The 26,927-nt window shown below is 44.8% G+C and overlaps 1 protein-coding gene across 1 annotated transcript in view; it reads right to left on the bottom strand.

Moving 5' to 3' along the window:
- The window catches only part of GRIN3B (glutamate ionotropic receptor NMDA type subunit 3B), a 48,956-nt gene that overhangs the window by 13,674 nt on the left and 8,355 nt on the right, over positions 1-26,927 (bottom strand). The window contains exons 2-3 of the mRNA XM_039333038.1: positions 4,517-5,112; positions 1,094-1,382 (exon numbers count right to left, since the gene is read on the bottom strand). Of these exons, the coding sequence (XP_039188972.1) occupies positions 1,094-1,382; positions 4,517-5,112 (885 nt within the window). The remainder of the gene's footprint in view (positions 1-1,093; positions 1,383-4,516; positions 5,113-26,927) is intronic.

Here is a 26,927-nt window from a genome sequence, read left to right as displayed (position 1 = left end):
AAGTCAAGGTAGGGCTTACTTCGGGGTAGGGCTTACTTTCGGAAAAACACGGCAGAATGATTGCTGAATGAATAATCGGTAAGTGAGCACTACCTGTATGTACTTGTGTGCTATTTTGGGATGCATGCAGTTTGCACTGCAATACGGCATACTGATACGACATACTATTTCATCATGTTTTGGCGTTATATCTCAATTTGCACCAGAAAGAGACCATACATATGTGCTCCCCATCTGGCTCTGTTTAAATGTGCAGGACTACAACATCCATTGTTTCCAGCCAATCTGATCTTCTCTATGTGGAGGATGGATGTTATACAGGTAGTCCTCAACTGAGCCCAAAATTTATGTGGCTAAGCCAGACAGCTGTTAAGTGAGTTTTACCCCATTGTACGATCTTTTTTTTGCTACAATTGTTCAATGAATTGCTGCAGTTGTTAAATCAGTAACACAGTTGTTAAGTAAATCGGGCTTCCACACTGACTTTGTTTGTTACAAATGATGATCACATGACCCTGGGACACTGCAATCACCATAAATACATGCCAGTTGCCAGGCATCCAAATTTTGATCACATGACCATTGGGATGCTGCAACGGTCGTTAAGTGTAAAACACAGTCAAAAGTCACTTTTTTCAGTGCCATTGTAACTTCAAATGGTCACTAAACAAAGGGCTTTAAGTTGAAGACTAGGTATCTGTAATCAGCAGATCTGGAGAATGCCAAGTTAATCAAAGGCTGTTATATGTTGCCCAATTTTATATTTTTTTAAGATAAGAGATAACCTTTATTGTCGTTTTTTTACTGTGGGCACAACGGCACACATCAAAAATGAAAATTAGTTGCCCGCTCTCAAAGTGAAACACATACATGACACACAGCTAAAACATACTATATACAACATATATATAGACCCACCACCCCTACATATATGTAACAAATAAATATTAAATACTGTACATCTTGAATATATAACGGAAGGAGGAAGCTTGAGAGTTCACAAGGTTATTGCTGTATGGAATGAAACTCTGGCTGAACTGGATCTTCTGGTGTGCTCAGCAGGTTCCCCCACGTATCCGATATACCTACGCACCTCCCGGATGAAGACAAAGGGGTGCTCCACCAAGGTCACCACCCGCAGCTTCATGCGTGAGAAGCCCCCGCCCTCAGCCTGGTTCCTGCGCTGCAGGTGCTGCGGCCAGCTGCCCTCCTCGGCCTCCATCTCGCCCCCCTTCCAGCTGCCCACCGTCACCCACGTGGGCTGGCCCACTGAATCCCTCAGCAGGCTCCAGATTTTGTAGTGACGGTCAGTGTGGATGTGGGACGTGTTGTGCACAAAGACCTCGCCAGTCTGGCCATGGAAAGATGTGTTGGCTAAAAACCTGGAATATGGAGAGAGAGAAAAAAGCAGGTATCAGGATAACAGAACGACAGCATTGAAAGGAACCTTGGAGGAATGGAATGGAAGAGAATAATGGACTGGACTGGACTGGGCTGGGTTGGAATAGAATAGAATAGAATAGAATAGAATAGAATAGAATAGAATAGAATAGAATAGAATAGAATAGAAGAGTTGAAAGGGACCTTGGAGGTCTTCTAGTCCAACCCCCGGCTCAAACAGGAGACTTTATACTACTTCAGACAAATGGCTGTCCAATCACTTCTTAAAAACCTCCAGTGATGAACACCCACAACTTCTGAAGGTAAGTCATTCCACTGATTAATTGTTCTGTCAGGAAATTTCTCCTTATTTCTGGAATTGTTCTCTCCTTGATTAGTTTCCATTCATTGCTTCTTGTTCTGCCTTCAGGAGTTTTGGAGAATAGGTTGACACTCCCCCTCCTCATCTTTGTGGCAGCCCCTGAGATATTGGAAGACTGCTATCATGTCCCCCTTAGTCCTTCTTTACATTAAACTAGAAAAACCCAATTCCTGTTTTAGTCCTCCAGCCCCCTGATCATCTTTGTTGCTCTTCTCTGCACTCTTTTTAGAGTCTCAACCTCTTTTTTATATCATGGCCACCAAAACTGGATGCAATATTCCAAATGTGGTCTTGCCAAGGCCTTATAAAGTGGCACGAACACGTCACATGATCTTGATTCCTGAGTTTCTAAAATGCTCTGCTGCTAATTGGTAGAAGGCTTTACTATGGTTGCAATCACAGGTGTCAAACACAGCTGCCCAAAGCAGGTTAAAACACAGCTGGATAATATTTAAGAAAATAAAGTAATAACATAGCAAAGCATGGACAACATACGTTTTAAAACTAAATAATAAATTTGGCCACCGATTGCCAAAACACTAAATTTGTGATTTATGCAGAGTCTTGCACAAGCTTTTGCTGCTGGAACTTAATAGCTGCAGCACAGGTTGCTAGAAGCCTGTGATAGGAGCTCCCTAAATGGAACATAGGTTAGTCCTCGATTTAAGACCACAGTTGAGACTGGAGCTTCCATTGCTATGCCAGGCGGTTGTTAAGTGAATTGTGCCCAATTTTATGACCGTTTTGCCCCAGTATATTAAGCAAGTCACTGCAAATGTTAAATGAAACATGTAGTTCTTACTTTAAGTCAGGGGTCTTCAAACTTGGCCCTTTTATGACTTGTGGACTTCAACTCCCAGCATGCCTGGCTGAGGAATTCTGGGAGTTGAAGTCCACAAGTCATAAAAGGGCCAAGTTTGAAGACCCCTGCTCTAAGTGAACTCAGCTTCCCTCATTGACTTTGTTTCTTGCAAGCCAGCTGGGAAAGTCGCAGAGGGGGATCACATGATCCCGGGATGCTGCATCTGTCACAGTACGTGCCAGTTGCCAAATGCCCAAATTTTGATCATGTGACCAGAGAGACACTGTTGTAAGTGTGAGGGCAGGTCGTAAGTCACTTTTTTCAGGGTGGTTTAACTTTCAACAGTGGTTAAACAAGTCGAGGACTAGCTGGGTAGGAAAGGTGTTACCAATATGTGGCCCTTGGGTATTGTTATGCAGCCTTTAATGCAGGGGTCCCCAATCCCCGGTCCGTGGACCAGTACCAGGTCGTGGCATGCCAGCAACAGGTCCATGCAAACAAGCAAAGCCCCATCTGTGGGATGGAGGCAGCACCAAAACCATGCACTCTCAGGTCCGTGGAAAAACCTTTCTCCACAGAATCGGTCCCTGGTTGGGGACCTCTGCTTTAATGGGCCCCCTTTCAATTTGGGTTTGGCATCTTTGATTGAGATGCACTTTGCAAATAAACCTGGTGTCCTCTAGGTTGCTAAATTGGGATTTCATCTCTCATAATTCTAATAGTAATAGTAATAGTAGTAAAGTTGGAAGGGACCTTGGAGGTCATCTAGTCCAGCCCCCTGCTCAGGCAGGAAACCCTACACCATTTCGGACAAATGGCTGTCCAGTCTCTTCTTAAAAACTTCCAGTGTTGGAGCATTTACTGCTTCTGGAGGCAGGCTGTTCCACTGATTAATTGTTCTCACTGTCAGGAAGTTTCTCCTTAGTTCTAGGTTGCTTCTCTCCTTGATTAGTTTCCACCCGTTGCTTCTTGTCCTGCCTTCAGGTGCTTTGGAAAATAGCTTAATTCCCTCTTCTTTATGGCAGCCCCTGAGATATTGGAATACTGCTATCATGTCCCCCCTTGTCCTTCTCTTCGTTAAACTAGACATACCCAATTCTAGCAACCGTTCCTTATATGTTTTAGCCTCCAGTCCCCTAATCATCTTTGTTGCTCTTCTCTGTACTCTTTCTAGAGTCTCAACATCTTTTTTACATCGTGGTGACCAAAACTGGATGCAGTATTCCAAGTGTGGCCTTACCAAGGCATTGTAGAGTGGTATTAATACTTCACGTGATCTTGATTCTATCCCTCTGTTAATGCAGCCTGTTAATGTTACTCAGACTCGTTTAATTTCTTACATGCAGACCTGACGGAAATTCAGAAGCACAATCTAACAACCGGCCTCAGGGACGCTTGCCTGTTGCACCTCAGCATGAGTCCCCTGAAGAATTCCTTTTCCTCAAGGAAGGAGGTCCGTGGTATATCATTGGCCTTGCCAAGTACATATGGATAGTCCTTGACTTACATCCATTCATTTAGTGACTGGCCAAAGTTACTATGGCACTGAAAACCAGACTGGTTTTCACGCTTACGGCCGTTGCAGGGTTCCCCCCCAGTCAGGTGATCAAAACTGAGATGCTTGGCAACTGGCCTGTACTTATGACAGTTGCACTGCCCCATGATCATGTCACCCCCATTTGCAACCTTCCCAGCTGGATTCCGACAAGCAAAGTAATGGGGGAATCCAGATTTGTTTAATGTTCACAGGATTCACTTAATAACTGCAGTGATTTGCTTAATAACTCTGGCAAAAAGGTCATTAAATAGGGCAAGCTCATTTAACAACTGCCTTTCATAGGGGCTTAATTGTGGTCGTAAGTCAAGGACTACCTGTACCGAAAAATGCATGCATGCTGGGAGAAGGGATCGGTCACTCTTATGGATCCAAGAACCATGAGTGGCTTACTCACTGGGAAAGGTAGAGTCCAGAGGATTCAGAGTCCACAACGTGTTTGTCGTTGCAATTCACCATGCTCTGGATGAGGGCGAGGTCAGGACGAACGTAGACAGCCCGGGAAATGGCACGGGAGACCAGCTCTACGGCGTCCTGGACGAAGTGTTCCATGGAGGGCCTGTCCACCTCCCCAAAGGCCAAAAGACCTAAGGGCAGCCCCTCGGTCTGGAGCTCATCCACGTTCTGGGGTTGCCCCAAAATCCAGTGGAACTGCTGAGTGACCCCCAACTCCTTCGCCATCCGAAAGACGAGCTGGGAGAGTTGAGCATTGCAACCGAAAAGCAAAGCCGGGCCGGGCAATTCGCGGTATTCCTCCAAGTGCCGCCGAAGGTGGCGAGCGGCTTCTCTCTCATCGAGGAAGCTCAAGTCAATCACCGCCGTCTTCTCCAGGTGGGCGTGGCTGGTCCAGAGATCCATGAAGGCCGAGGCATCCCACGCTTGGCACAAAACCAGGGTGACGTCTTGCCAACGGTTGGCATGGAAGATGGTGACCAGCAGGTCCAGGAGAGTCTCAAAGTCACCGCATTGGTCCATGTGGAGATGGAAGGGGTTCTGCAAGGAGAAGTCAGAAGGGGGAAAAGAAAATAAAAGCAAACAAGAGAGATTTTTTTTTTCCAATTATGATACAACAGAGATGAAATTTGCAAGGCTGAAGTTTATAGGAAGGGAGATGCCATTAGCCTTGAAAAAAGCATCTTCACAGCAATGGAACCAAGGACTCGAGTCTTCTTTGTCCCCAAGCAGAGCCTGGAGCAACTAAGATTATCAAAGGCCTGGAGGCTAAAACATACGAAGAACGGCTGCGGGACTTGGGTTTGGCCAGTCTAAAGAAAAGACGAAATAGGGGAGACATGATAGCCGTGTTCCAGCATCTGAGGGGCTGCCACAAGGCAGAGGGGGGCAGGTTGTTCACCAGAGCACCAGAGGGCAGGACGAGAAACAATGGTTGGAAACTGATCAGAGAGAGAAGCAACCTGGAATTAAGGAGAAAGTTCCTGACAGCGAGGACAATCAACCAGTGGAATGGCTTACCCCTAGAAATCGTGGGCTCTCCATCGCTGGAAGTTTTTAAGAAGAGATGGTATAGGTCTGAAATGATATAGGTCCTCCTGCATGAGCAGGGAGCTGGATTAGAAGACCTCCAAGGTTCCTTCCAGCTCTATTCTGATTGATTGATTGATTGATTGATTGACTGACTGACCGACCACCTCCTCCGCCACGTCCCGATCGCCCTTCTCGCCTCACCTCGTCTATCTCCGATCCCTGGCCACCTATCTCCTCCGCCCTCTGTACGTGCCCAGAGGCCACATGCTAAACCCGTCGCCTTTCGCTTTTTCTCTCTTGCTCTCTTCCGGACGCGTCCTCGTCGCCATCGCCCCTCTCTCCCTCTCATCACTCGGGCGACCCGTTTGAGTAACCCTCTTTGCCCTGCAAGGCGGCGACGCCACCCTGCCACTGATGATGTTACCTAATTTGGGTAATGAAATGTCTGCAAGAAAACAACCAAACTCAGAAAGCACCAAGGAGTCCTCATTTCAATAAATATTCTGTTTTAGAGGCTGGACACCTGTCTATCAGGATGAATCTGGCCTCAACCTGCTGTCTTTCAATAGACCTTTAAATATGAAGCTCTTTCACCAGACACTGGGCTGGGATATGGTGTGAATTTGTTTATGGGACTGATGTTGCCTGTTCTTTTATTGGTTGTGGTTCTGCCAGACATTCAAAACCAGGAAAGACATGGATACTTCTTAAGCAGTTTCCTTTATTGTTCTTCACTCGTAGATAGAAATCTTGCCGAACTGAAGGTCCTGCTTGCATCATTAAAGATATATTTTGAGAATTTCAAGGGAGGAGCTGTCTTTCTTCCATCCAAATTGTCGAAACTTTGCTGTCTCTTGTTCCTCTGGAAAGCAGCCCCTCCCTCCTGGGAATCCAGATTACAGGTAGTCCTCAAATTACAACCAGTCATTTAGTGACCATTCAGAGTTACAACAGCACTGAAAAAAGTGGCTTAACCCCTTTTCCACCATGATCGCTTTTAATTGATTATATTGGTTGTTTCAACTTTTGAAATGGCAAAGTTGTATGCGTGATTTCAGAAGTGGAAGGGAAGAGGAAGGGAAGAGGAAGGGAAGGGGAGGAAAGGGACAGGGGAAGGGAAGGGGAAAGGGAAGGGAAGGAAGAAAACAAGAATGAAGAAATAGATGGGCAATTTCTTCTGTAAACAAAATTGAAAAGCTTCTGATGATCCAAATTTTCTGCAAACCTTGTCTGCTTAGGGTTCTGCTTAGCTACTTTGAAGCATCACTCTGCATATCACCCATGGACAACTGCTTTGGGAGCCAAGAGTGACAGCACCATAAGCCCTCCTTCTTTTTTTCTTAGCAGGGTCTCAAGAGAGCTGGTCTCTGCTGGTCCCCCTGTGCCGCAGGTCTGCAATCTTGACAACTTTAAGACTTGTGGACTTCATCTCCCACTAAGGAATTCTGGGAGATGAAGTCCACAAGTCTTAAAGTTGTCAAGGTTGCAGACCCCTGCCCTGTGCCATCCGTAGCCCCACAGCTGGTTGCAGAGAAGGCTTAAACCAGCAGTGGGGCAGCCATATAAATGTGCTAGCCACCAGCAGAGGGCAGAAGACCTCCACAGCTAAGTTTAAATTCAGCCCTGCTAGAGAAGTCTCTGAGGGGAATAAAACTAAAAGTGGAATTTCAAATAAACCTAAAGGCTCTCTTGAGTCCAGTTTTGGGCGAAAGAGAGAAGCGGTTTACGCTGCCTATTTCTAGGATGGCGTTTTGATTTCTTAGCCCGGCTTACAGCCTCGGAATTCTCTGGGGATCTCCTAAGCACATAGACACATCAGTTCTGATGTTGATTTGATTTCATTTTGAGATCGGTCGCGGTCCAGAGGATAGAGCAGTGGTGGCGAACCTATGGCACGGGTGCCAGAGGTGGCACTCAGAGCCCTCTCTGTGGGCACACGCACTGTCCCCCCAGTCCTAGGCCTTCAGCTGGGTTTTATAAATCCTGTTTGCTTTAGGCCTCCGCCACCATGTGCAAAAAAAAAAAAAAAAGGTTCAATCAGTCAATTTCAACTTCTTGCAGGAAAAAAAAGATCTTGCAAAGTTGGAATTGATTGATTGAACTTTTTAGTCCCACCCAGTCTGCCATTACTACCGCAGCCACACCCATCCAATTGGCCATGCCCACCCAATTGGCAACACCCACCCGGCACTCGACGATGCATAAGTGGGTTCTGAGTTGCAGTTTGGGCACTCAGTCTCTAAAAAGTTCACCATCATTGGGATAGAGCAATACAGCCCCATTTTTTTATCCCCCTCTAAAAGAAGGGTCCTCAAACTCTCTAGCATATCAGCACCTTCATGAAGCTTTGGATTGTTCATTGACACCCAACATTTATGACATGAACATAATTTAATAAATAACTACTTTAACTAATAGTACCGGTTGTTGTTGTTAGTTGCGAAGTCGTGTCTGACCCATCGCGACCCCATGGACAACGTTCCTCCAGGCCTTCCTATCCTCTACCATCTTCTGGAGTCCATTTAAGCTCACGCCTACTGCTTCAGTGACTCCATCCAGCCACCTCATTCTCTGTCATCCCCTTCTTTTATTGCCCTCAATCTTTCCCAGCATTAGACTCTTCTCCTGTGAGTCCTTCCTTCTCGTTAGGTGGCCAAAGTACTTGAGTTTCACCAGTTGCCCTCGGTTAATAACCGTTTGTTCAGTGACCATCTGAAGTTATGATGGCTCTGAATGTGGAGATTTAGGGCTGGTCTTTGAAGCTACAACCATCTCAGCAGTCACATGATCACAATTTGGGCTCCTGGTAACCAGTTTGCAATTATAACTGTTGCAGTTCTCAGGATCATAAACCTTCAATGCTGGCTACCGACCAGCAAAGTCATTGGGGAAGCCTGCAGGAGAACACAAATGGCAATCACGTGATATCACAGGGTTTGCTTATCAACGACAACTGGAAATGCCAAACTCGTGGTTGCTAACACTGTCCTGTGAAGTTGCACTTCACAACCATATCACTTAGCGACAGGATGTCCGTTTTGAAGATTCAGACTATCCTAAATTGCAGCGGGGGTGACATGACTTCAAATATCCGTTGCAAGGAAGCAATAACAGAAAAGGGATAAAACTCCATTTATTAAGAAGCATCGGATCTGCCCCCAAATGAAATGTTGGACCAAGAGTGGCCTTGGCTTCATCCAGGAAGGCTATTCTTATATTTTAACAAATGCAAATATTTCATTCTGAAATCATTAAAAAAATGTCCACCGTCATTGTCACCATCACCATTCCATTGATCGTGGCATGAATCAAGGCGACATTTTGACGAAGGAAACGAAAAGGAGACCGGGAAAAACTCTTATAAACAACCCTTGGGCGGCATATAAATACTGAAAATAAATAAAATAAATAAATAAACCCTTATGTATATCAGGAGGCAAAATCTGGAACTGGGAGGAAACAGAGATGGACAACTCTTTCTGCTAAACAGGTCTCTGTTGGGGCATTTCAGCAATTGAGCCACACCGAATCCAGGAAGGATAACCAGTTTTGGAAAGTAAGGGGTTCTGTGTGCCAAATCATGCAGCATTACAACAAGCATATTCTGCTATGCAGGTAATTATGCTGTACTCTTCCTTGTAGGTCAATCCAATATTTCAAACACAGACTTGCCAAGTCATTAACTTCTTCTGCAGCCTAACGAACAACTTTATGTGTTTAAAGTAGTCAATGATTCCTGCCAGTCTCAATGGCAGTGAATCTTCTCCCAGCTTCAGCTAGCCTCTGACTCTCTACAGTAGGTCCTTTATGACCTGTGGACTTCAGCTCCCAGAATTCCTGAGCCACAGGTACTGAAGGGGTCCACAGGTCCTAAAGGGGCCATAGTTCCCCACCCCTGCTCTACAGGCTCTTGTCAATGCGTGCGTGGCAATTTCTGAGGGGCTGCCACAAGGCAGCAGGAGTCAGGTTATTCACCAGAGCACCAGAGGGAAGGACGAGAAACAATGGTTGGAAACTGATCAGAGAGAGAAACAACCTAGAATTAAGGAGAAACTTCCTGACAGTGAGGACAATCAACCAGGGGAACAGCTTGCCTTCAGACATCATGGGCACTCCATCATTGGAAATCTTCAAGAAGAGACTGGACAATTACCTGTCTGAGATGGTATAGGTTCTCCTGCTTGAGCAGGGGGCTGGACTAGAAGACCTCCAAGGTCCCTTCCAGTTCTATTCTATTCTGTTCTGTTCTGTTCTGTTCTATTCTAAAGCACAGACATGACAATATTGTTGTCAGTGTACTCGCAATGCCATCCCCAACTGCTTTATTATTTCTGATTTTCCAACCTCCCTTTGACGTAGAGGCAGTCCACAACTTAAAACCATTCGTTTAGCGAACATTCGAAGTTACAACGGCACTGAAGAAAGTGACTTATAATAGTCCTTGCATCAATGAGCTTTGCCGCATCCCATAATTTGTGTGCTTGGCAACCGGCATGTATTTAGAATGGTAGCAGAATCCCAGCATCACGTCATCGATATTTGAGACCTTCCCAGATGGCTTTCGACAAACAAATCCACGGGGAAAAGCAGATTTGCTTAACGACCGCACGATTCACTTAACAACTTCAGTGATTCACTTAACAATGGCAAAAAAGGTTGTAAAATCAGGTCTGACTCATTTAACAATCACATGAAAGGAGCCCCCAACTGGGTGTCCTTCAGGCATCGGTGATGTCACCGGCTCAGTGTTTTTGACATGAGTGTAAGCCAGGGGTCTTCAAACTTGGCCCTTTTATGACTTGTGGACTTCAACTCCCAGAATTCCTCAGCCAGCTTGCAATCCAATCCGGCAATTCCTGGGTGCAAGTGACCAAAAACCCAACATCCCCCCCCCCAATATCCCAAAGATATGAGAGACACCTACCTGCTTTTTATTTGGATCTTAGTCTTACCTAGTATAACATGCTCCTGCCACTCTCCAAAAAAATCCACATGATTGTTTGCCCTTTGCTTAAAATAGCGTTTCTCAACCTTGGCAACCTAAAGATGGGAGGACTTAAACTCCCAGAATTCCCCAGCCAGAATTCCCCAGCTTCCCCACCCATCTGGGAGTTGAAGTCTACCCTTCTTCAAGTTACCAAGATTGAGAAGCAACACCTTAAAACAGGGGTCTTCAAACTTGGCCTTTTTATGACTTATGGACTTCAACTCCCAGAATTCCTCAGCCAGTTTGCCTTAAAAGATCATGAGCTTAAATATCATGGAGAGTCTAAACCAGGGGTAGGCAACCTTGGCTCTTTTATGACTTGTGGACTTCAACTCCCAGAATTCCTGAGCCAGCTATGCTGGCTCAGAATTCTGGGAGTTGAAGTCCACGGTCATAAAAGATGCTAAGGTTGCCTACCCCTGAGTCTAAACCAATCCTTCCCAAACATTTTCTTTCGTTACCCCAGATCACTTATCAGAAGTCTTATCAAACTTTGAGGATCTGTAAAATCCCCTCCCTCAGCAAGGTCTATACAGGGGTAGGCAACCTTGGCTCTTTTATGACTCGGTGGACTTTCAACTCCCAGAATTCCTGAGCCAGTCATACTGAGGGGAAAGGGAGAGTTTCCAAGTTGAGTCATGCTGGCTCAGGAATTCTGGGAGTTGAAGTCCACGAGTCATAAAAGAGCCAAGGTTGCCTACCCTGGTCTATACCTTTGAACGGCCATTGAATGAATAGTTGTAACTCGAGGGCTACCCATATTATAAAACCAATTATCACTGAATGAATTTTATGTCATTATAACAAATTTTGTAATTTCACCATTTTTCATCTTCTTTGGAATTCTTTGAGAGATTTTTTAAAATGTATTTTAATACATGTGGTGATCTTTAAGTTAATTTAAATTTCCCTGTTGGAATGGGTTTATGTGTCATTATCTAAGGAAAAACCACTTTCACATAGTTTTGGGTACAGATAGTCCTTGACAATTGAGCCCAAAATTTAGGATGTTAAGCAACACATTGTTAAGTGAGTTTTGCTCCATTTTACAGCCTTTCTTGCCACAGTTGTTAAGTGAATCACTGCAATTATATCTGGCTTCCCCATCGACTTTGCTTGTCAGAAGGTCGTAAAAGGGGATCACATGACCCCAGGACACTGCAACCGTCATAAATATGAACCAGTTGCCATGCATTTGAATTTTGATCACGTGACCACGGGGAGACTGCAACGGTCGTGTGAAAATCAGTCATAAGTCACTTTTTTCAGTGATGCTCTAACTTTGAATGATCACTAAATGAACGGCTGTATATGTTGAGGACTACCTATAATTTACCCAAGTTTTGGGAAGCGCTGTTATAAATCAAGGTCATTCTGTTTGCCTGCCAAGCAAAAAACTGCTCTTCGCCACTGCAGTCATGACTCCCACCTTGATTTTTTTTTAACCTCCTCCTTAGTTTGAAGAAGCCTAACACAGCTGTATTAATCTCATTTGACTAAAGTCCCACTCTCAGCAAGAGCTCCTGAGCAAAAGTCGGAATATACATAATATAGACCAGCGGTTCTCAACCTGTGGGTCGGGACCCCATTTGGGGTCGAACGACCATTTCACGGGGGTCGCCAAATAACACAGTCTGCCATTTTTTCCCCTTTTCCTTAGCCGTGCTACTCCCTTTTATTCTATTGGCTTTTGAAAGCCAATAGAATAGACTCTCTTGAACAGAGTCTAATTCTATTGGCTTTCAAAAGCCAGTAGGAATTGTCCAGGCTGTCTCTGCCCTGCTGAGCCCGCTAAAAGTCCCATTCTGCAAACGGTGCTGCAAGTTGTCTGCAGCGAAGGCGAGCTGTCTGGATGTTTCCATCCCTCCCTGCTGAGCAACTACTAAAAATGTAAGTAAAAGAGGACCAGGGGTGGGAGGTGGGAGGCCAGTGGGCGCAGGGAGGGTTGCGGGCGCGCGTGGGGCCCAGCGGGTGCCTTACCTTCCTTGGGCTGGGCCAGCTGGTGGCCCAGCTGGTGGTCGGCCTGCTCCATCTCTGCTGCTTGCCAGCTACGCCTCAGCTGGCGCAGGGGCGGCACCACGCATGCGCGGCGCTCCCAGGCAGGGAAAGTCCTCGACTTATGACCGGTTGGGTAGTCCTCGACTTATGGCCGGTTGGGGGTCACGGCATTAAAAAGGTTGAGAACCACTGATATAGGCAGAAAGATCAACAGATTCATCAGCGGGTCAATGAAGCGTAGCGGGCTCCTATGGGATCTCCCCCATTAAAATGAGACTGAAATTTCCATAAAGGAGAACATTTTAAAAAAAAAGTTACCAAATAAGTTATAAATAAATTCAGGGTTTATTTTTGTCAGGCATGAGATTTTAACAAGAAAGTGAGAGAGAAATACCTGGAGCATCTAAAAGAGGGAGAGAAAGGGATTGTTGGTCAATCTCAGCCATTTTAAGATGTTGCATGGACGTTAACTCCCAGAATTCACCAGTCAGCTTATTGACTGGGGTATTCTGGGAGTTAGAACCCACACATTTTAAAACTGCGGTGGTTGAGAAACATTGGTGTATTAGAAATAAAAGAACAAGCGGAAGGAGAATCAATGCATTTTCGATAATCAATCCAATCAATAACCAATCCAATATTTAGCAATATCATACCGCCCCACATTAGAAGACAACAAGCTCTCATTCGGCTGTGGTCAAGGGTGCTGACTAACCAAGCCCTTCCTATTCACCAGGGCAACGCGCAGCCCATCATAAGACCGAAATCCCGTAGGCCAGCTAAAAACACAGTTATTTATTTACATCTGTCCAATTTAAACCCAAGAATGCCTGGAAAGAGGAATGGTCCAAGATATCTTCTTGTGGCCTGACCATTAGTGGTCCCTCTACCACAGAGGTCCCCAATCTTTTGGGCACCGGGGACCAGTTCCGTGGAGAGAGGTTTTTCCGTGAACCGGAAGGGGTGTGGTTTTGTGTGCTGCCTGCATCCCACGGATGGGGCTTTGCTTGTTTGTGCAGACCGGTTGCTGGCATGCTGTGCCCCGGTACTGGTCCACGGACCGAGGGTTGGTGACCCCTGCTCTACCAAACCACCGGGTTTTGATCTGCCTCTCTCTGGCCAAAATTAAACACAGTTAGATGTGATACTGGAAGAAGCGCCTCTGCCCTGCATCAGAAGGGCTGGAAAGATTCCTCTTGTTGTGATTGTGATGCTGATATGCAAACTATTAAACATATTGGGCAAAATTGCCTGTAACGTGCGTTCTCTGGTTTCTTAGATCTGCACAAAGCAATGCCAGAGACAATCACTTGGATAGCTGAATTGGACATCCGGTTATGAGGCCACTGCCGTACCCCCCCCCCCAAGTTTTATCTGTAATTACGTGGACTGTGTATCTATGTTTGCTTCTCTTCTGTCATGCTTTCATCGAACACTAAATAATAATAAATAAATAATAATCAATCCATTTATACTTGTGTTCTCCAAAAGGGCTCTATCACAAAGTCCCCGTTTTCTTCAATTGAATGAGGGTGTTTTATCAAATTAATTTGGAATTGTACTCTTTGTCCTTTATGGAACCATCTATTCTGTGATCCTTCTGATATTTTCTTCTGTCCTATTTTGCATCTTGGAGGGAGCAAAAGGAAGGCTGACGGAATCATATGCAGCGTTGTATCAAGATTAATTTTGTGCACTGTTCCATTTGCCAGAATATCCTCTGATAAATATGTGCACAGGCAAAATATACACAGGGAGAAAAAAAATCCCCCATGCTTGGCATATCCACCATCTCTGTTAAGATGTTAGCAACTTGGGAAGGTTGTTTCACGAGGCACAGTGTGTGACGGACACAGGAAAGCACAGCTGATTTGGAAGGTGGCTAAAATCGTGCATTCTACATAAGAGAGTCTTGGAATGGTCACAACACGGGGGAAAGATGGCAGAAGTGATGTAAGTGATATGAGGGCTGAAACATCCCAGAAAAAATCTGGAGCATTTGGGGAGCACTTCTTGCAGTTTAAGCAAGTTTAGGATGAATTGAGAAAGTATAAGTAGTCCTTGACCTACGACCACAATTGAGCTCAAAATTTCAGTTGCTAAAATGATGCAGTTGTTAAATGAGTTTTGCCCCATTTTACGGCCACAGTTGTTAAGTGAATCGCTGCAGTTGTTAAGTTAAGAGCACAGTTGTAAAGTGAATTGGCTTCCCTACTGATTTTGCTTGCCATAAGGTGGCAAAAGGTGGTCACCTGATCCCGGGCACTTAAAAAAAACCCCATAAAAACATGCCAGTTATTCTATGTCCAAATTTTGATTACATGATCATGGGGATGCTGTCACAGTCATAAGTGTGATAAAACAGTCATAAGTCACTTTTTTTCAGTGTCATTGTGACTTTGAACGGCCACTAAATGAATAGTTGTAAGTCGAGAACTACCTGTGGACCTCAAAAGGACTCAACAGTGTTCCAGCCCATCCCTTGTCCTGCAAAACAAATATCTTCATATATCATTTCAAATAGATGGCCGACCTCTTTGTGGAACATCCTCATTTTCTAAAATAGGTTATCCCACGAACAAACAACGCTTTCTATCAGAATCCTTTCCCTGGTTTGAAACAAAATCTCCCTCCCTTGAGTTTAGATTCAAGATCTTTCTTCCTCATTGAGCAAGAGAAAATAAATTTATGAAAGAGATAAATGCAAACATACATACGAATCCATTGAAAATAAAACCGCTTTTGATGTGACTGCTAAAAAAACCTTTCAAAGGTATTGCCGAATTGTAATGTCTTCACAGAAGGAGGAGATATAATAAATATATAATGGGGAAGTTATTGCAGCAACCAGATTTCATTAAACATGCATGTGAATGAAATGAAATGAAGTTTATTTATTTATTTGATTTTTATCCCAGCTTTATTTCTGTAAATAGCTCAAAGGAGCAAACACCTAATATTCCTCCTATTTTCCCCACAACAATCCTGTGAGGTGGACTAGGCTGAGATAGAGAGACTGGCCCAAAGTCATCCAGTCAGCTTTCATGCCTAAGATGGGACTGGAACTCTCAGTCTCCGGATGATTGGCTCAAAAAGTCACCCAACCAGCTTTCATGCCTAAGGCAGGGCTAGAACTCACAGCCTTCTGATTTCTAGGCCAGCATCTTAACCACTACACTAAGTAATTGAGCTTTCCATTCTAGTTCTTTTCACTATTTTGGGGGAAGGTAGCTGCCAAAATGCTGAATAAAAGCTAATTTGAAAGGAAGGGGAGATAGTTTTGCAAGGCTAAGAGCGCAGGAGAGTATGATCATATCATAATTAGAAATTTAGGATCACACCAACCTTTAATCAGCCTGCTCTAGTCTAAACACATTGAATTCTACTTTGTACTGGACAGATCCCATGTCAGGTTCTGCGACCAGTTCCCAGCAACACAACTTAAGAATTAATTTGGGAGAGATTGAAGAATTCTGACAAAACGAGGACATTAAACGGAGGGATAGCTTCTGCCTTTTAGGAATAGCCACCAACAGGAAAGGAAGAAGAAGTGGTCAAGAAATATGTAGTAGACAAGCAATTGGTAGAGCAGCCATGAAGATCCTGGAAAAGATAACCAGATATCGTACCTACAATGGTCACAATCGTGCAGGCCGTGATATTCCATGTGACCTTCCGTGAAAGGGAAAGTTGGACTTTGAGGAAGCCTGACAGGAAGAGTATTGACGAGTTTGAACTTTGACGTTAGAACTCCTGAAAATAATGTGCACAGACAAGAAAACAAACCGATGGATGATTGAACAAATCATTCCGGAGTTTCACTTGAGGCACAAATGACCAGGCTGAAGTGATCCTAACTCAGACAGAAACTAAGCTAAGACCCAACTTTCCAGAGAAAGGAAGGGATTTGGATTTTCCTGCCTTATTTTTCTCACCATTGAATTGTTGACAGGCCACAGGGTCAGAACTGGATGAGGTTTTCCAGGAGTGGTCACAGGAAAAGAAAATGTGTGAGGCTGCCTGAAAATGAAAATGGACAGGGCACTGTCTGTCAACTTTATAAAGTAGGCCCAGACAGGAAATACGATCAGATGAGATAATTCTACTTTATTATAAAGCTACAATCAAAGAAGTTTCTTCCCTTTTCTCCTACAGGGGTAGGCACCCTTGGCTCTTTTATGTCTCATGGACTTCAACTCCCAGAATTCCTCAGCCAGCCATGCTGAGGAGAAAGGGAAAAGTTTCCATGCTGAGCCATGCAGTTGTTAAGTTAGTAACAAGGTTGTTAAGTGAATCAGGCCTCCTCCTCAACTTTTCCTTATCTTAAGGTTGCAAAAGGGGATTGCATGATCCTGGGACACTGCAACCGTCGTAAATGTGAACCCATTACCAAGCGTCTGAATGTAAATCACCTGACCGGGGAGATGCTGCAACAGTTCTTAACTGTGAAAAACGGTCATCAGTCATTTTTTTCAGTGTGGTTATAACTTTGAACTGTCACTAAATGAACTGTTATAAGTCAAGGACTACCTGTACTTTGTACAGTCCAAGAAACTAGGGATGGTCTCTTCTGAAATTCTTGCATTCCTGCCTTTTATCTGACCATTTCCTTGTTTGCGTCTCTTTGCCTTGTTTTCCAAGGTCTGCCAAAGACCATTTCACTGTTCCCAGGTGGTTTAAAACAGAACTGGATAGGGGGAAATGTGCCACTTTCTCAGAGGAATTATAGGGCGTTCTCAACTTACAACAATTCATTTTGTGACCCTCCAAAGGTACAACGGCACTGAAAAAAATGACTTATGACCATTTTTCACATTTACCACTGTTGCAGCATCCCCAGCGTCACATGATCAAAATTCAGAGGCTTGGCAACTGGCATGTATTGCAGTGTCCCAGGGATCATGTCATCTCCTTTTGGGTCCTTCTGACAAAACAAAGTCAACGGAGGAATCAGACTCACTTAACAACCGTGTTACTAACTTGGGTATGTCTAGTTTAATGAAGAGAAGGACGAGGGGGGACATGATAGCAGTGTTCCAATATCTCAGGGGCTGCCACAAAGAAGAGGGAGTCAAGCTATTTTCCAAAGCGCCTGAAGGCAGGACAAGAAGCAATGGATGGAAACTAATCAAAGAGAGAAGCAACCTGGAACTAAGGAGAACTTCCTGACAGTGAGAACAATTAACCAGTGGAACAACCTGCCTCCAGAAGCGGTGAATGCTCCAACACTGGAGGTTTTTAAGAAGAGACTGGGCAGCCATTTGTCTGAAATGGTATAGGGCAGTGGTGGCGAACCTAGGGCACGCGTGCCAGAGGCGGCACTCAGAGCCCTCTCTGTGGGCATGCGTGCCATGCCCCAGAGATGGAAACCATCCCTCTTCAACCAGCCGCCCACTAACTCAGCGAGGTCCCACATGGCCAGATGCATCCCAGCATGGCTGGTTTCCCTCCCCTCCGCCCTACTTCGCCTTGTCTTGCCTCATCCCACAGGACGGCCTCCTGCCCACTGTCCCACCTGCTGGAGACCCCCCTGGATCTCCCCCAATCCTGCCCAGCCCCCACAGGCATCCCTCCCCACGAGCAACATCGAGGTGATCGTGCCCACCTTGGCCACACCCACCTAATCTGCCATGACCACCACAGCCACATCCACCCAGTGGGCCATACCCACCTGGCACCCGGTGATAAATAAGTGGATTTTGGGTTGCAGTTTGGGCACTCGGTCTCTAAAAGGTTCGCCATCACTGGTATAGGGTTTCCTGCCTGAGCAGGGGGTTGGACTAGATGACCTCCAAGATCCCTTCCAACATTATTATTATTATTATTATTATCGTCATCATCATCATCATCATCATCTTAACAATTGCAGTGATTCACTTTACAACTGTAACAAGAAACATCGTAAAATGGGGCAAAACCTACTTAACAACCGTCTTGCTTAGCCACAGAAATTTTGGGATCAGTTGTAGTCGTAATTCGAGGACCACCTGTAAGACCCTTTTCTCTTCCAAATAGGAAAAAGAAGAGCCTGCTGGAAACCACCAGCTGGTTAGCTGCCATCCTGCCGTATCTGCCTGGCCTAGAATGTGATGCAGAAATACAAGCTAGTGAAAACCTTCTCTCCAACTTCAATCATCATTTATAGTTTTTATAGAGATTGGATGCCCATTTGTCTGAAATAGTACAGGGATTCCTGCTTCACTAGGGGGGGGTAGACTAGAAGACCTCTAAAGTCCCTTCCAACTCTTGTTATTCTGCTTTTGATCTGAGGCAGAAGAAATGCAAACTACCCAGTCTGCATTTCCAAAAAAACCCACCTCAAAATAATTATTAGCCAAAATAACTTGGAGCTTCTATCCGCCTACAGGGCTTCAGGCAAGGAGAGGACAAATTGACAGAGATTTGTGGCCTAGCCATAAACAAATGAATTGCTTGGCTGGATTTGATCCACCTGGCCCATTTTTTTGTCTCCAGATTGTAAGGAAGAACTTTTTCCCCCCAAACAACACTTAAAAAAGCAAACACTAATAGAAATTGAACACAGTGGTGGTAATAATAATAATAATAGTAGTAGTAGTAGTAGTAGTAGTAGTAGTAGTAGTAGTAGTAGTAATAGGCGCATTGGGTGCAATCACAAAACAACTGGAGCACCATTGAACACCATTGGCATTGATAAATTCGCCATTAGTCAATTGCAAAAGGCGGCCTTACTAGGAACTGCTTCCATCCTGCGATGAGATCTGTAATACCATCAAACATCCACATCTGCCTATCCCAGGTCCTGGGTAAGGACTCGATAGATAGACAAAATGCCAAATCCAGTCTGAACATCTGGCTGACTGTGCGATGATCCATATAATAATAGTAAAGTTGGAAGGGACCTTGGAGGTCATCTAGTCCAACCCCCTGCTCGGGCAGGAAACCCTACACCATTTCGGACAAATGGCTGTCCAGTCTCTTCTTAAAAACTTCCAGTGTTGGAGCATTCACCGCTTCTGGAGGCAGGTTGTTCCACTGGTTAATTGTTCTACTGTCAGGAAGTTTCTCCTTAGTTCTAGGTTGCTTCTCTCCTTGATCAGTTTCCATCCGTTGCTTCTTGTCCTGCCTTCAGGCGCTTTGGAGAATAGCTTGACTCCCTCTTCTTTGGGGCAGCCCCTGAGATATTGGAACACGGCTATCATGTCCCCCCTCGTCCTTCTCTTCATTAAACTAGACATACCCAATTCCAGCCATTGGACAGCCATTGGATTGGGAAGTTCTGTTTTGGATCTCCACCATTCAACTCTACTCAGCTATCATTTTTTTCTAAACAATTGCATGTGCTCAGTCTTTATTGGGCTTGTGTTTTCAACGCAAAAGGTGCTCCCTTATTTTTTTATTCATGCGAGATCTCTTGTAGTTCTGCACAGCATGACAATTCTCCTTTTTTTCCATTTGTCACGGTTTGGCATTTTTCCTGTACTCTTTTTGTGCTTGCAATTTGAGTTTCAAATCAGAGGCAGTACGAGACCCATTCTTCAGGGATTTGCATGGTTTTTTTTTTTTTAAGACATCTCAACAAGCAGAGTGATCATCAAAGTCAAAAGTACAGTTAGCTGTCTTTCTTGCTTTTTAGCAAACACACATCCTTCCTTCTATGGTCAGAAGGCTCTTCAATCACTTGGATATGAAAAAGACTGCTTTGTATCATCAAATTGTACCTCGAGCTTCTTTGCTTCCTCTCTCTGGCCCTCAGCTTTCTTGTTTGTAAAATGGGAATGACTAAGGCATTTACCACAACTCAAAGCCATGCCGAGCAGTTATGCCCACAAAGCACTTTGCAAACAAGAGTAAGACAGGAAGCAGATGGTATGCTTGGAAGCATTTTGCTGAAGCCAGTGAGTGGGCCAAAGAGAATGGCTGGTATTCATAGCAGAAATAATTAGTTGATTAAAGGCTTGTGTCAATGGGCCAAGGGTGCTCCCACAGAGGAGGGTTGACTACTATGACTGAATGAATCTCTGAACTGATATTGGTGCTTCCAAGTTGTCTTGCTTTGGGTAGGTGGTCATGGAATGTATAGGATGGAATGATATGCAAAGTTTTGGGGAAATTCAGCAGTATAATTGGACAAAGCTCTAGGAAGGAAAGAAGGAAGGAGAAAGAAAGGGAGGGAGGGAACTAGGAAGGAATCTGGAGGTTACTTGTCATCCAGGGGACACTGCAGATAGTGTGTGTGTGTGTGTGTGTGTGTGTGTGCGCGTGCGCGCGTGCATGTGCGCACAGCCAGATGAAGCTAGGGCTTTCATGCAGCAAAAGGTGACTCTCCATCTTGGTTCCATTGACAGATTCTGAATGTTTTGACAGCTTTAAAAACTGTGGAAGAAAGGAAGGAAGGAAGGAAGGAAGGAAGGAAGGAAGGAAGGAAGGAAGGAAGGAAGGAAGGAAGGAAGGAAGGAAGGAAGGAAGGAAAGAATGCTCCCTGCCAGATTCCCACAAGGAAATTTAATGGGGAACCAGCAGGAAGTCGGAAGTCACTCCTGCCTCCATGACTTTTTTTTGCCTGCCCTTGGTCATTCTGTTTCTCTTTAAATAGGGAACTGTCTCGGAAATGATTACCCAGTGGGGCACAGATTGTCTAGTTCTAACAAGAATTGTGTTTATGAAAGGTCACATTTTATTAGAGGTATATATTTTCATGAGCTACACAGCTATTCCCTCTCTTCCTCCCTCCCTCCCTTTATCTTTCCAGCAGGCAGGTAGGTGGCTGCTGATAGGTAGGAAAGGGAGTGAAGGATTGCTAGAATGTCTGGGAAACTGTCACTGAATGTTGAAAATGAAGATCATGACATCGCAGCAGCAGCCAGTCACACTGAAGCAGCCACAACTTGCCCAATTTTCATTCCCTCAGGAATTATATGTTCCACATTTTGGATGAATTCTATAAGTCATCCCATTTTAGGTACTTTGGTTCAAAAATTGTTGCCCTATAGTGCTCTATTTCATCCAGTTAAAGGTCACGACGAGAGTTTTAGTAGTATACAGACAGATAAAACCAAGCAATTCTGCATGCTTCTCCTATCAGTTCTTATTAAGTCAGATGAAAGAGCATTTGCCATCCAATTTGCTTTCAGAGATTTTATGCATGAAATGTGGTGTTCTTTCATTCCTTGTGTGATAAGGCAGTCCAGGGATTTGTGTGTGTATGTGTGCGCGCATATGCATGAGTGAACGAGTAAGTATATGGTCTGGCTTATATTGTAAAATTCTTTCACCTGTAGAGTTGCAGCACTTGATTTCTCCTCTTTCCATTAAACCAGTGGTTCTCAACCTTTTTAATGCCACGACCCCCAACCGGTTGTACGTCGAGGACTACCCAACCGGTCGTAAGTCGAGGACTTTCCCTGCCCGGGAGCGCCGTGCATGCGTGGTGCCGCCCCCTGCACCAGCCAAGGCATAGCTGGCAAGCGGCAAAGACGGTGCAGGCCGACCACCGGCTGGGCCACCAGCTGGCCCAGCCCAAGGGAGGTAAGGCACCTGGCGGGCCCCACGTGCGCCAGCAACCCTCCCTGTGCCCGCCGACCTCCCACCCCTGGCCCTCTTTTACTTACATTTTTAGTAGTTGTTCAGCAAGGAGGGGTGAAAACTTCCAGACAGCTCGCCTTCACTGCAGACAACTTGCAGTACCGTTTGCAGAATGGGACTTTTGGCGGGCTCAACAGGGCAGAGACAGCCTGGACAATTCCTATTGGTTTTTGAAAGCCAATAGAATAAAAGGGAGTAGCACAGCTAAGGAAAAGAGAAAAAAAAATGGCGGACTGCGTTGTTTGGCGACCCCCGTGAAATGGTCGTTCGACCCCAAATGGGGTCCCGACCCACAGGTTGAGAACCACTGCATTAAACCCTAAGGAAACTTTTCCAGTGGGATTTCTCCAAAAGCAGTGACAGAACTTCTTCACCCTTAAGGAATTGTTGGAGAATTTCTCCTCTTGGGGAAATTTAGAAAAATCTCCTGTCTCATTTTTCTGCCCTCTAATTTGATGCAGACTCTCAGGAGGTGATTAATGGCCAGTTCCATTCCTAGCCTGTTTCCAGCACAGGCAGTCCTCGACTTACAATCACAACTGAGCTCAAAATTTCTGTTGCTCAGCTAAACAGTTAAGCGAGTTTTGCCCCGTTTCACGACCTCTCTTGTCACAGTTGTTAAGTGAATTACTACAGCTGTTAAGTTAGCAATACGATTGTTAAGTGAATCTGACATCCCGTTGACTTTGCTTGACAGGAGTTCACAAAAGGTGATCACATGACCTCAGGACACTGCAACAGTCATAAATATGAATCCGTTGCCCAGCCCCTGATCATGACCATGGGAATGCTGCAATGGTCATAAGTATGAAAAACAGTCATATGTCACTTTTTTTTCCAATGCCGTTGTAACACTGAACGGTCACCAAATGAATTGTGGTAAGTATCCCTTCTGGCTATATGCACACAAGACAGCAATGGTTAATTGAAACACCACCTAAAACAGTGTTTCTCAACCTTGACAATTTTAAGGCATGTGGACTTCAACTCCCAGAATTCCACAGCCAGCATTGCTGGCTGTGGAATTCTGGGAGTTGAAGTCCACATGCCTTAAAATTGTCAAGGTTGAGAAACACTGACCTAAAAGAACCCAAGAAATCTCTAGGGTACTCAGATCTTTGCCTGAAAATCATGACATTATTATAAGCCTTTCTGAAAGCAGATCAAATGAGGAGATCAAGTGGCTGAGCTCCAGAACCAGATTTTTTCCCCACTTAAGGAATGTATCTTTGCAATTTCAGTTTCACTATGTATGATGCTGTTGGGAGTTTTGCAAAGATGCCGTGGAAAAGGGAACAGATAACTAATGGAAGCTGAAACCCTGTTTAAGAAAATAACCTACTAAACTCAGTGGTTACTCATCCTCCACTGTTACCTTTCTGCTAAGTTTAGAAAATAGTGCATTTTCTTTCAAAAAAAAAAAAGCACAGACCTTGACCAACTAAATACATTTACTCCCATCATTCTGTTCACCTCCCTTCATCCCAATGTTTTTAAAACCAAGGTGTTAAAATGGTTCAAGTTTCAAGTCAGAACCCTCAGCCTAGGAAGCCCTCAGAATCCAAATCAACTGCACAGCCAACCAGGGACAGCACAGACCCTTAACCAACCCACACAAGCCCCCCCCCCCACTACCAGCAGTTCACCTCCCAAAGACCCTGACCGGATGTGACCTCCCCATCACAAGACCCGAGCATGAGTGAGCCTCTTTTCTGGTCGGCTGTGATTCCGCCTGACTCCCACCATTGAACCTTTTTCTTGATGATGGCCAAGGTAAAGGATCATCATCATGTAGAACTTCAGGAACAACTGCAACCATGGCCTACCGCTGCAAGTTCCCATTTGAGCAGTGTTTCTCAACCTTGACAATTTTAAGGCATATGGACTTCAACTCCCAGAATTCCACAGCTAGCAATGCTGGCTGTGGAATTCTGGAAGTTGAAGTCCACATGCCTTAAAATTGTCAAGGTTGAGAAACACTGCATTTGAGCAAAACTATAAAACAAATGTAAATGAAACTGCCTCAGGGTGACAAGGTGCAAGCTACATAGGTATGGATTGATGGGACTGGTGAATTTTTGTGTTGTAAAACCTGGACATTGGAACGTGAGCCCAAGAACGTTGAAGGTAAGCAGATTTTAGAGTGAGAGCTTTCCTAGGACATTAATCAAGGAGAGAACCAACCTAGAACTAAGGAGAAATTTCTTGACAGAACAATTGATCAGTGGAACAACTTGTCTACAGAAGCTGTGGGTGCTCCAACACTGGAGGTTGGTAAGCAAATCATTACAGTTTTTAAGTGATTCATGCTGTCATTAAGAAAATCAAGCTTTCTCCATTGATGATGTAAAAAAGATGTTGAGACTCTAGAAAGAGTAGAGAGAAGAGCAACAAAGAGGATTGGAGGCTAAAACATATAAGGAAAGGCTGCTGGAATTGGGTATGTTTAGTTTAATGAAGAGAAGGACGAGGGGGGACAGGATAGCAGTCTTCCAATATCTCAGGGGCTGCCCCAAAGAAGAGGGAGTCCAGCTATTCTCCAAAGCGCCTGAAGGCAGGACAAGAAGCAACGGATGGAAATTAACCAAGGAGAGAAGCAACCTAGAACTAAGGAGAAACTTCCTGACAGTGAGAACAATTAACCAGTGGAACAACCTGCCTCCAGAAGCGGTGAATGCTCCAACACTGGAAGTTTTTAAGAAAGACTGGACAGCCATTCATCTGAAATGGTGTAGGGTTTTTCTGTTTGAGCAGAGGATTGGACTAGAAGACCTCCAAGGTCCCTTCCACCTCTGTTAATTCTGTTATGTTGAACAGCCCATCACAAGACTCTAACTCAGGGGTCCCCAAACCCTGGTCCATGGACTGGCAGCGGGCATGTCAGAAACCCGTCCGTGCAAACAAGCAAATCCCCATCCGCAAGACGCAGGAAGTACATGAAACCACGCCCCCTCCGGTCCGCAGAAAAACCTGTCTCCACGGAAATGGTCCCTGGTGCTCAAAAGATTGGGGACCTCTTCTCTGATGATTCACACCTGACCCATCACAAGACTCTCACTTGACACACCCACAGCTGAGGCACTTATAAACAGAAGAACACCGACACTGACATCCCTTAAACTCCGCTGAAGATGTTACCTAGCCTAGTAACAAAATGTTTGGAAACCAACCCTCAAGCTCGGAGAATGAACTTCCACCCTCGTCCTCCACCCGAGCTGTTATGAGAATAAAATCAGAGGTGTCCCGCTCTGGGATGTCGATTTAAGTCTCAAGAGCAAGAATGGAGTATAATGCAATAAGGACGGAATCACAAGAGCATTTGGCAAATGGCTGCTTGAGCAGAAGCAGAGTGGGTTTATGTTGACAAAACAGGCACATTTTTCAGCCTGAACTCACTCAAACTCCAACCAACAAAGAACAAGAGAGGGGAAAAGCAGAACTGACATATCACTATTCCTAATAAAATGCCCTCAAAGGGATGGTGGAACAAAAATATTATGAAATAAATACGAAAATATTATGATATAAATACAAAAATATTATGATATAAATACGAAAATATTATGATATAAAATGGTATAAAAACTAGCAGAAAAAGTTGATTTGATTTTTTTTGCAGGGGGGGAGAAGCTTTTACAAACTGTGGGTGCAGTCACAATGCAAATTAAAAAAGGTCACAGTTTTGGCTGACATTTTGACTTTTTTCACCTTAGCCCTGCAGAACCCCTGCATCTGACCCAAACTTAATGCTAATCTTTTCCTTAATTGCACTGGTCTGGGTCTCCTCCTGTACCTACTAAGGCAGACATGTCAAACACAAGGCCCCGGGGGCTGGATGCGGCCTGCGAAGTGGTTTCATGTGGCCCAGGAAGCCATTCTGGAAACAGTGAGGGAACAGCCCCCGCTGCCTTGGCCCTGGCCCAGGCTGGCCGGGAGCCAACGTAGAATTTTGTGGTGGTCATCTTGGCACTTGCCCCGGTCCCACCCTCTTCTGCCAGAGACCCTCAGATCTGTTCCACTCCTGCCCAGGCCCCCACAGGCACTCTTGACGTGAATGATGTAGAACTGGCCACGCCCACCCAGTAGGCCACACCCACTCCATCCACACCCACCCAGTAGGCTGCACCCACTCTGGCCACACCCCCCCAGGGCAACTGCAATGCTGATGCGGCCCTCAGTGAAATTGAGTTTGACACCCCTGTACTAAGGTTTTGACTCATCTTTCATTTGCTGCTAGGGAAGAAATCTATAACATAATTTTACCTTGTATCCAGAAGTTATCTCCTCTGTAATGGAGGTATTTTTCACGACACAAGGGACCGTTGTCAAAAAACCCTTAAAAAGTTGTGGATTGTAATTCTGTTTCTATTTACGGAGGGAAAAAAACCCCTAACACTTGTGTTTTCTGCTTCATTTATGACAGATGACAGCTCCAAAAAGTGGAGGAAGGGAGGAAGAGAGAAGGAAACCATTTAAACACTTCTAATGATCTCGCGTCATTAAAATAATTTCAATTAAATCTGCTATGCAAATGTCCCTTTGCAAAACCTTTGACCCCCTAAATGTAGCTTAAAACAAAGGGCAGTTCTTGGCTATGTCTTTGGGGCAAGGATCCTCAATTTATGACCACAATTGACCCCAAAATTTCCATTGCCAAGCAAAACAGTTGTTAAGTGATTTGCGTCCCACTTTTTGAGCTTTTTTTTGCCACAGTTGTTAAGTGATCACTGCAGTTGTTAATAAGCAAATCATGAGGTTGTTAAGTAAATCTGGC

Source organism: Crotalus tigris, unplaced genomic scaffold, assembly GCF_016545835.1.
Source record: "Crotalus tigris isolate CLP2741 ecotype Arizona unplaced genomic scaffold, ASM1654583v1 scf7180000024471.848039, whole genome shotgun sequence".
Classification (NCBI taxonomy): domain Eukaryota; kingdom Metazoa; phylum Chordata; class Lepidosauria; order Squamata; family Viperidae; genus Crotalus; species Crotalus tigris.
Note: the sequence above shows the minus strand (reverse complement) of the source record. Positions and strands in the feature narration are given on the sequence as shown.